The sequence below is a fragment of the Pinus tabuliformis genome, chromosome 5_2 (genome assembly GCF_031772625.1).
Source record: "Pinus tabuliformis cultivar Carrire ecotype Pingquan chromosome 5_2, CPIR1, whole genome shotgun sequence".
NCBI classification, from domain to species: domain Eukaryota; kingdom Viridiplantae; phylum Streptophyta; class Pinopsida; order Pinales; family Pinaceae; genus Pinus; species Pinus tabuliformis.
In genome coordinates, this window is record NC_142306.1 from 413,531,875 (window position 1) to 413,542,940 (window position 11,066).

At 37.0% G+C, this 11,066-nt stretch overlaps 1 protein-coding gene across 2 annotated transcripts; it reads right to left on the reverse strand.

Moving 5' to 3' along the window:
• Window positions 1–1,511: 1,511 nt before the first annotated feature.
• Window positions 1,512–3,728, reverse strand: LOC149159282 (large ribosomal subunit protein eL20). 2 transcript variants are annotated; one of them, XM_089436439.1, is made up of 4 exons: window positions 3,572–3,728; window positions 2,491–2,606; window positions 2,145–2,208; window positions 1,512–2,058 (listed from the first exon to the last, which is right to left on the reverse strand). In XM_089436439.1, exons 1-4 carry the CDS (start codon window positions 3,584–3,586, stop codon window positions 1,717–1,719), a joined length of 537 nt encoding a protein of 178 aa, XP_089292565.1. In that variant the 5' UTR covers window positions 3,587–3,728; the 3' UTR covers window positions 1,512–1,716. The 2 variants fall into 2 exon arrangements, with proteins under 2 accessions (XP_089292565.1, XP_089292564.1); XM_089436438.1 differs by lacking the exon at window positions 3,572–3,728 and having other exon boundaries at window positions 2,491–2,639.
• Between the last annotated feature and the right edge of the window lie 7,338 nt (window positions 3,729–11,066).

Here is an 11,066-nt window from a genome sequence, read left to right on the forward strand (position 1 = left end):
TACTTTTGAGCACACAGAGGCAGAGTGAACCGCTAGCTAACACCGATGTGGGTATGGCATGACCTCTCTTTAGAGCAAATAGAGTCAAGGACACAAGTACCACTACAAAATAAATCAAGAACGTGTAACTGCAAACGTCCCAAGCCATAGTTCAAAACCTGACTGCCAACTGATAAGCATCAAGTTAGCCCCTGCCCTTTACAATGGATTGCCCTCAAAATTTAAAGAGCTAAAAATTAACAAATAAAGAACCCACAAAACTTTATTAGAAAATCTGCTACTATTAACTACCATAAGGTGGAAGCCAAGATCATTTTAATTGAAAAGCACCCAATACAAATTTGCAACATATATGAATAAGTTCCAACTATATTCAGAATTACAGACCAAAATAACCAAAGGAGAGATTAAAAAAAGGTATAACAATCAATCACATATCAAGGAACCTCAAACAAGCATACAATATGATATACCCAAAGGAAGCTAGCAAAGGTGTTCAATTGGGGAAGCGCCCACAACATCCAGCATCACATTTACACAAATTACACTAATCCCTCATATATCAATACATCTCATGCATATTCAGTGTGGAGATGATATTAGCAATGAGGTGTGAGAAATTCAAAATTAGATGTCTTACACATTAAATGAGCTACCATAAACTTTGAATGGAATGAGGTGGAGCACTTGCAAGAATGAAACGATCTTGTTGTCTACAAATCTCACCGGGAAGAAGGAATCATCACATGTTTTGTGAGTAAAACACTTTCTACCAGGAATCATCACATACAAGAATAAAAAAACGTGTATTGCACAAAGGAGTACCAGTATAATAGAATGCCCATGTATACTGAATCAATTTATTGCTAAAGGTCCTATCACTTACAGTCATGAAAACAACATACAAAATAAAATAAAATATCACTGCATGAATATCACCTAGGTACCTTATAACATTGACATAACTATGTGACAAACAATAAAAACAAGGACTTGTTGAAAACAATTATTTTTATGAAAAATAAGGTACATCTGAATGACCACTACATTTTAATTCCCAACATCTCTAAACATACGAAGAACATATTTTGATAGATTTCATATATAAAAGTATGAGACATAATGACCAACAAATAAAATGAACTTGTATTTAATTTTGTAACATGCATTTGCAATCATGTAAAATTAACAAGCAGCTACTATGATAGATTTGAGTGCACCAAATAGCATTCCATGTCAAAACATCAAAAATAAGGACCAACAAAAATATGAACTTGCATTTAATCCCATAACATGCATTTGCAAATACATAAATCATTAACAGGCAGCTAGGATGATATATTTGGCTGCCACAGATAGCATGCCATATTAAAAATGCAAACATGGCTTACATCCAGCACAAGAGGCTCAAATTCAAACATTTGAAGCACAAGGAGATATTGAATAACATCACCTAAGTAAGCTCAAATATTTTTGCCTCAAGTAAGAAATCCAAACCAAAAGGTAAAAAATAACTCAAATATAAAATCCGCTTTTAATTTACTCGTAAAAGTCATAAGAAACAATGATAACTAAGATGTACTTCAAGTTTGTAACTCTGAAGTTGATGAAATACATCAACCAAAAAGTCGAAGTAATTGAAATGCAAAACTTTTACTGGTGGAAAAACACAAAATCTTACACTAAAAAAGTCCAAATCTGTCCAGGTAAACTGCCTTACATAAATAGGTTAGGTCTAGAAGCCTTGAAGGTTGTTTTCAACTTTCTAGTTGGAGGCCTGACCTTACGATAGACCAAAGGAAATTTGATTTTGGAATCCTGAAATTGCTTTGTATTCTCACGCTTGCAAAGCTCTTTAGGAACAGTGGCTGTCTTGATAATCTGGATGCAGGGAGAACGCACCCTATGACGTGAAGCCATCTCATCATACATTTGTTCAACAGCACCATTCAGAGTGGTGTCTCGGTACTCTTTGTACATATTATGGTAACCAGTTCTACTCTGGTACCGAAGCCAGATGCCAAAATTCTTGATCGTTGTGGGATTTTTCTCAAAGATCTATAAATAAAGCATTAACCAAACCAATCAGTTGATGGTCACGTTTCATTGATGAAGTCACAACAATAGCATGTAAAAAATCGTACCTCATTAATGGCAAGTACTTGACCATTACTCTTCTTCACCTTCTTCAACTTTCTCAAAAAATACCTTGCAAACATCAACAAGTCATTCGCCAAAAAAGAGTTAGAATCCACTTAACAAGGGATGATAGAATTTCATCATGTAATAGATAAATATATATTTAACAAAATTCCCAGTTTCGATTGAAGAACAGTACAATAAACCCGAGAAAGAAAACCAAAAGTATTAGTGACCAAATAAAGATAATGCTCTTCTAAAATACAATACACTGGTGCTGGAGGATGTGACGTATGGGCACAAAACCTACTGTCTATGCTCCATGTGCCAGTATAATGGAATAATACTCACCAAAACTTCGACTTGGCTCGTACTTCATTTGTAGCCCATAGTTTCATTCGGAAGATCTTAGGATGTTCATCGGTAGGTGTTGGAAGAGACCGCCCAACAACCTGGTATTGATGGAACTGTAGATAACAACACATAATACAGAGGTACTTGAATCAAGATACAGCACAGATGGGGCAGTAAACTTCAATATGAATTAGCTTAATATTAACAACTATAAACACTATTCATGACGGCATTATCATCTAAATAACAAATTAATTATCAAATCGTCTTCAATTGATGACAAATGCGCAATTTCCAACAAGGAATTGATGCGTTTGTTGGTGTTACGTGAAGGGGAGTTCTGAATGACCTGAACACTCTTGACTCGAAATCTGAAATAAACAGCATAAATTTATTTCATCTGAATCCTTGACAAAACATAAACTAACATAGTATCACAATATGATAATACTCCCTGTGAGTTAACTAGAAGACCTATTCTCTCTTTCCAGAAAATGATAGCAAGTGTTCGAGGGGGCTGCCCGGTCGTCAAGCGATTTTCTACGGACAAAAACCTCTGATAGACCTATGGATCACGGAAAGAATCTTAGCACGGGGGCAAGCGGTTGTATGGGGATATCCAGTTCCCTGCCTCTGGCTAAGATATAACCCTCATCCATTTGCCACCTAATACCTAGCTTTGCTTGTTCAGTTCCAGTAGGAGGTTAAAAGTATTTAGGAAGCCTCCCCATAGTAAGCAAGTTGTTAGAAACCAACGAATGACCGGAGCCGTAAGGATATGGAGACAGAATTTCATTACGGAGAATAACCATGCTCGAAAATCACTTTGAACTAGAACTAAACACTATACCTAGTTAACCCGATAAGCCCTGATCAGACAAATCCTGGCATATTTTCTATTCAGAGAACAAATAAACACAACAAAAGCCCTGGTAAAATAAACCCTAATGGATTTTCGGTTCAGATAACAAATAAAGCACTAAATGTATAGAAGCCCTCGGTAATCGCAGCCATTGTATGAGGAATAAACAGATCTATCAAACAGGAAATAAAGGGAAGATATGAAGAATAAACTAACCCTGTACTTCACCATTTTGCCGTTCTCCTCCTCTCTGCCGCCTTCTCCTTCCTTGCTTCCTGTCCCTGCCCCTGCTACTCTTCGTCGTCTGCTAAAGGACTAAACCTTAACCCCATTGCAAATTTTATATAAACCTAGGGTTTTAGATCCGACGGCTCACAATAAAGACAATTTGATTGGTCGTAATTATGGAGGAAAATTATAAATATTTTAAGGTTCGTCTTAGGGTTTCCAATGGGGCAATATTGCGAGTGATGTTCCCGGCAGTTTATTTTTTTTCGTTGAAGCAGATTTCATTTTTTTTTTTTTAATTATGGTGGGAAAGTAATTTTAAAATGGGTCAAATTTTAATTAAATATAAATTATGAAACACATTTTGGATATAAGAAGAAAATGTTATTTCATCATTTTAATTTTTTTTGTGTTTCTTATTGGAATGATGCATTCTTATTATTTATTTATAAAGATTGTATGATCTTTTCCACCTAGGATGAACCACTGTGATTAATCTGAAATACATTTATCTACATTATGGATCACAAAAGTCTCAGATCTAACATTTTAAATCTTCTTGTGTTTCCCAAATGGAGATTTCACATTCTCACATACACTAGTGTATCTCCTAAAAGCTCAAACAATGAACAAAATTGAATTTGTTTACTAATTAACTCATTTTGTATTTTAATATATAAACAAGTTTTTACAAGTCTATTATTACATAGCCGAGAGATTAGTTACATCTTCAATTATCATTGAATATAAATATAAAGTATTATTATTATTGAGTGTAAATATCTAAACAATTATTGAGTGTAGATATTTTAACTTCCCTCACTTGAGATTATTATGGAAATTAAATACAAGTCTCCTCATGCCTTATTCCATTGTTATTGTTATTGTTGTGTTTATTGTTAGTAATATAGTTTTAGCTAATTATAATTTATTATTTAAAGTTATATTAATCTTTGGTATGAGGGGTTTTCTAAGTTAGTTCAACGTGTTGTTATTAATATTGTTGAGCATTTAGCTAGTTCTATGTCGGTGAGTACCTAAACTGAATTCCCCTAGTTGAGGCATGCTAGTTTACACTAACAACTTTACTAGGGATGTCATCCACAATTGTGGGGAACCATCACTTGGGTTTCTTTGTAAAATTTTCTTTGGGGAAGAAATCTTACATATATTTGGTCTGGAATAAACTATCAACGAATTCCCCCACTTTTCAACAATGGATTTCAATGTGATTATGGCAAAAATCATGGTTATGCTTATAGTTCCACCTTAATCATAATTTATTTCTTTCTTTTTTTCTTTTTTTCTTTTTTTTTTTACCATGGTGAATTGGTAACTCTATGCTTATAGTTCCACCTTAATCATAATTTATTTGTTTCTTTTTGTTTTTCTGTTTTTTCTTTTTTTCGATTGTGAATTGGTAACTTGTTGGAGTAATTTTGACGCGGCCCGAGATCAAACCTAGCAGCTACCACTATAACACCAAGAGTATATCCGATAGCCCATAAGCAAAATATACCAAGAATTTAAGACTTAACAAGAATTGAGACTCCATGAGGATGGGGGAGCCTACTCCTTAAGCCTTATGACAATGAACCAAAGATGTCCCTCTATAGATTTTGAAACCAAATATAAAGGATAACATTCCATTGTGCCAACCACCCCATCGTACCCGCAAAGGGTGTTGTCTATCGAGGCTACAATTTTGCCCGAATGACAAATTTCTTTGTGACAACCCCAACCCGAGTTTCCTCATGAAAATTGCAATGTAAGTATTTTTTTTACAAGAAAAATTAAATGGGTTGTGTTAAGGACACGGATTCTAAAGTTGAGGAGGTTGTTTGTTTGGGATAATCAAGGCTTCCTTGTGCAGGAAATCTGAGCTATTATAACAGTGATTAAAGGTTGGTTGGTGTGTTTAATGAACTAGTTTTCAAAAGTTAATTGGGTTGTAAGAGAAGTACTCAAGCCCATGTTGTCTTAGAGAACACTTACAAGGCAGTAAGAACATAAATTAATGAAGTTAATTGTGTTGGTAGTTAGGACAGTGACAGTCAAGCATCGTGCATGAGAAGGAAAAGAAGGCAGTTTGACCTCATTGAGGGGACTCACTTAGACACTCACTTGAGGATTCATTCATTGATTCAGGAAAATTCATCCAATTTTTTTAGCAGCATTCGACAAAGAACAAAGTCGAAGAGAAGAGAAGAGCAAGGATGTGTTGAAGAGAAGAGAAGATAGTGAGAACAATTTGATTGGCATGACTGGCATAAAGATGGTATCTCCTTAGTGAGGAACAATGCCTCTCGAGTCCCTGTAAATCCAGACTGTGGAGATGGTCTTTCTCTGAATTCCCTTGATGGTGTGGGTGGAGGATTGTGTCCTTGGATTCCTGGAGGGAGGACCATTGAAGCCTTTCTTGTTGTGATTTTTACACTTGGTTCTAGATTCGATGTATATTATTAGACTATTGAGTGGTTGGTGGATGGAGGTGGAGGTCCCCTGGAGTCCTTGTTTCATCTGGAAGTTGGTGTTTTAATCCTTTGAGCAAGCCCCTCGATCTCTAGATTTTGGCTCTGTGGTGATAGTTGCAAGTGAGCTTTGCCTGTAGTTATCTATGGTTGGGTGGAGAGTCATTGTCCTAGACTCAGATGCCCATAATAGATAAGATAAGTGTTCCTTCTTATTCCTGCAACTTTAATGAATGAATGTCTCTTTTTCTGGTTGAATGATGCCTACAATAGCTGAGGAATTCCTGTGATCTTTTTGTTTACATCCATAGCAATCTGGTTTGGAAAGAGGGAATTGTGGTTAAAGACATTGATATATGTTTGACTGCTAAATTTAAGTTGCATTGAATGGCTTGAAAAGTGCATAATTAATTGACGGGTTGATTTAGCGGGGGAGGGACTCTGAGCATAGCGGGTCTATAGATGAAGAGATCAAACTAAGCATGCCAACCAATCCTTTTGTAATCGTGCTCTACTCAAAGGCATGTACATACATCTATATATATGGTGAGGTTAGGAGACTTTGGTCATGGGATCTGGAAGAAGGTTGGTGACATTTATTTGACAATCCAAACCCTTGGAAGGACAAAAGATAAAAGGCAAAAAAAATATATATATTATCCCACTCTTCTAACAACACCACAGAAGTCAGATTAGCAGAAACACCACCCCCATGCAATAAGTCAGGGTTGGTTGTTACGGGTTGTATCATAGCATCCTGGTTTAACACTTGGCTCTATCATGGGCAGCTGAGGATAAAAATACCCCCGGAGGCTTTTACATTGATTTTTAGAAAATTAACCAAACAATGGTTTAGGTTTTAAAAGCTAGTCTAAAAAATTAACTACAGACCTCACTGATACAATGACTCTATGATATGTTTGAAGTAGCAAAAGGCCAACAAGATGATATATTTCACTATCATGAACGGATTAATAGATGGGATTAACAATTAAAACGTTATTGAATTCTGCAGGCTTGTATATTTCAGCTAGTGATCTATTGATAAATGTGTGCTAATGTGGATTGTTTTGCATCTCTATGAGAGCAAGAGCATGGGCATAATTTTGTTGCTCATTTATTAATTATGCACCAATAGTTGGTATTGCTTGATATGGTTGATGCATGTGAAGTATTGAGTATCAGGGGCATACTAACATGGTTGTTTTGTCACAGCAGAGATAACCATGGCAGCTCCATGAATTCAAGGTTCATGGGTATGATTGTGTTTATTTATTATCACATGAAGTATCTAACAGTGTGTGTGATTGACAACACATCTCAAACATCATAAGGTAGAGACAAAATATAGAAATGGGGACCGGAATGGTGTAGTACAGTTCTGATCAGTCACAAAATGGAAGTGGAGAGGTTGGGGCTAACGAAGTGTTGGGTTGTGTTATATTCTTTCACGACTAGTGGGGGGTTCATAGGGGGGCGATAGCCCCCCTGTCAGGGGTATGCAGGGGTCTCCCCTGCACGGGGTCTAGGGGGCAACGCCCTAGGAAAAAAAATCCATACCCTATATTACCTATGGTTTTGTGCATGGATTTCGCACATGGTTTTGGGCGCGATTGTTTTCGGTCCATGGTATTATGTAGATCCGATCAAGGGAACTACGGTTATGTTCTAATCCAGGTTTATGGATGCTTTGGCATGTATATATATGTATTATAACATTGAAATGAATATAATGAAAAATCAATCTGGTAGTCCCAGTTTTGGGATCTAAGGGAAAATCTCTGCGTATATTTGTTTTATTTGTTATGCTCTTGCTATTGTTTATTTTCTATTCTTAGAATTCGTATGTGGGTAATTTATGTACGGGGTTAAAACCTACATGAAGAAGAAAGGTCAATTGACCAAGGGGGAGGGATCACTCTCCATATTGGTTGGGTACTCTGAGAAGCCTAAGGGTTGAAGTTAGAAGCTTCAAAGTAGATAATGAAAGGATAGTAAGAGCTCAAGAGAGACAAGCTCTGATAAATACAGTCATCCTGCAAAGTCTTTCAAATTTGCAAAGGCGGAGGCAATCTGATGTGAGGGCTAGTCATGAAGACATAAGGAGCCCTATGGATTCAGAAGAGAAAACAAATGAGGCATATGGTAGCAGGTCTAGGAAGAGGCATAGGTAGGAAAGTGAGGATATTGTGAAGAGAAATGCATCATTGATCACCCCAAGAGGAAGAACCAACACTTTGTGCATCACTCTAACAAGCCATCTAGCTCTACTACCAGAAGGAGCTACCATCACTCTCATCATCACCATCATCATCATTAAGAAAGAAAGGAAAATGATTGCATGCCTGAGGAATTCAAGAAAGCCAAGCCACCCACATTTGATGGAGATATGAAGAAATCAGAAGAGGTAGAAGCTTGGTTGCTTGGCATGAAGAAATTTTTCATAATTCATGATTATTCTGAAAATATGAAAGCCAAAATTGCCACCTACAACTTGAAAGGAAAAGCAAACATATGGTGGGAAGATTTGAAAAATGTTAGAGGCATTGTTGAGAGAGAATTGACTTGGAAAGAATTTGAAGAGTTTTTTAGAGATCAATATTTGTCTAAATGCTACTATGATGGCAAAGCAAAAGAGTTCTATGAACTCAAGATGGGACAAATGACGGATGATGAATATGTCACTAAGTTCTTGGAACTATTGAGATATGTGCCATATCTCAGGGATGAGAAAGCTAAGATTCAAAGATTTATTAGTGGGTTGCCTATGACATTCAGAGACAAAATTTGAGTTGTTGAAACCTTAGGCTCTGAAGGATGCCTTTAAGAAGCTGAAACCACACTGAAACATTGTTTTTAGCAAGAAAAACGCATACCATAAATCAAGAATGACTAGGAGGAAAGGAACAATGTTGGAATTAAGAATAATTGGCCTAATAAAAGTTCAGAAAAAGGGGGAAGGTAAGCATCCAACCCCTGCAAATCAATTTCAACAGAAGGCTAATGTTGTTATCAAGGGAAATCTGTAATAGCCAACACCAGAGCAACATAATTTTAAGGGCAGGGAGCAATTAAAATGTTGGACACGTGGTGAAAACCAAAGGAAAAAGGATTGTCCACACTAGAAAATTGTTGGACCAAAGATTTATAGCACCCAAGAACTTATGCAACAGTAGACAACCACTAGGAAGACCACTAGGAATCCATCATTGAGATGGAAGGTAAGTTGTGTAATCAACTTGTTTCCATTTTAATTCGGTTCTAATTACAACTATGTCAACCCAGAGCTTATTGAAAAATGCAATTTGGTCAAGGAATTTCATTAAGAACCATGGTTGGTTCAACTGGTAATCGAAAAAAAAGGAAAGATTCACCATTGGGTAAGATCATGTGCATTTGATCTGTGTGGCATGCCCACCACAACTCATTTGAATTTATTGCCATTGAGTGCATACAACATGTTATTGGGCATGGATTGGTTGTACCTGCACATGACCAAAGTGGGTTGTTTTGAAAAAGAAATTGAATGCTTAGATGAGCAAGGAAAAGGAAGGGTTTTGCAAGGTAGGAGAAAGCTTACTTCATTGAGGTTGATCACGGCCATGCAAGCCAAATTCAACAGCAAAAAGGGGTGCATGTTATTTGTAGTGCAAGTCTTAAGTGATGAGAAGGCTATCAGTGATGTTAGGAATGAGGAAAGTGAACTATGAGAAGGTACTCGATTTTGTAGCAGTATGCAGATGCGTTTCCAATGGAAGTACCTAGATTACCTCCTCATAGCGAGATATATTTCTCTATTGAGTTGGTACCTGGAGCAACACCAACATCTAAGACACCTTACAAGATGAGTACCACTGAGTTGGTGGAGTTAAACTTACAGCTAAAGGAGATGTTGGACAAGGGCTACATAAGGCCAAGCATGTCTCCATGGGGAGCACATGTATTCTTTGTAAGGAAAAAGGATGGAACCCTTAGATTATGCATTGACTATAGGAAATTAAACAAGATGACCATAAAGAATAGGTACCCATTGCCAAGGATTGATGATCTCTTTGATCAGTTAAGAGGAGCAACAATCTTCTCCAAGATTGACTTGAGGTCAGGATATCATCAAGTAAGGATCAAGGAGGAGGACGTTCACAAGACTTCAAGGACAAGATATGGGCACTATGATTTTGTAGTGGCACCCTTTGGGCTTACTAATGCCCCTGCCACATTCATGTGCTTAATGAACAATGTGTTGCATCCTTATTTGGACAAGTTTGTCATTGTGTTCGTTGACGACATATTAGTGTGTTCAAGGACAGAGGAAGAGCATGAAAAGCATTTGGTTGCAATGCTACAATCGTTGAGGGGGCACAAGCTATATGCAAAGCTCAATAAGTGTGACTTTTTCCAGTCATAGATACACTATTTGGGGCATATTGTCTCAAAGGAAGGGATATCAGTTGATCCAGAAAAGATAAAAGCTATAATGAAATGGCCAAAGCCAAAAAATGTGAATGAGGTTAGATAATTCATGGGATTGGTAGCGTATTACAGGAGATTTATTAGAAATAAACAATTGCTCACGAACAAACCAGTGTTGAGGATTGCATATCCAGATAAGGATTTTGTGGTATGCACAGATGCCTGCAAGGAAGGGCTTGGTGGAGTCTTGACGTAGGAAGGACGGGTAGTATGTTATGAGTCAAGAAAATTGAATGAGCATGAGGTAAATTATGTGACTCGTGATCTAGAGTTAGCTGCCATTATTCATGCGTTGAAGATGTGGACGCACTGCCTCCTTGACAGGAAATTTACACTTATGGCAAACCATAATGGGCTCAAGTATTTGTTTGAGCAGCCCAAGTTGAATGTGAGACAAGCTAGATGGTTGACCACACTTAGAGAGTTTGACTTTGAGATCGAGTACATTAAGGGCAAGGAGAACATGGCTGTTGATGCACTAAGTAGGAGAATTCAAGTGAATAACGTAACAACCACAAGTTCTTACAAATTAGACCTGGTAG

Coding starts and splice junctions, on each gene's coding strand:
- LOC149159282 (XM_089436438.1), bottom strand. CDS start 2,624: ATGTGTTGTTATCTACAGTTCCATCAATACCAGGTTGTTGGGCGGTCT. Junction 2,209..2,490: donor CGAGCCAAGTCGAAGTTTTG/GTGAGTATTATT, acceptor GATGTTTGCAAG/GTATTTTTTGAGAAAGTTGA. Junction 2,059..2,144: donor AAGTACTTGCCATTAATGAG/GTACGATTTTTT, acceptor CTTTATTTATAG/ATCTTTGAGAAAAATCCCAC.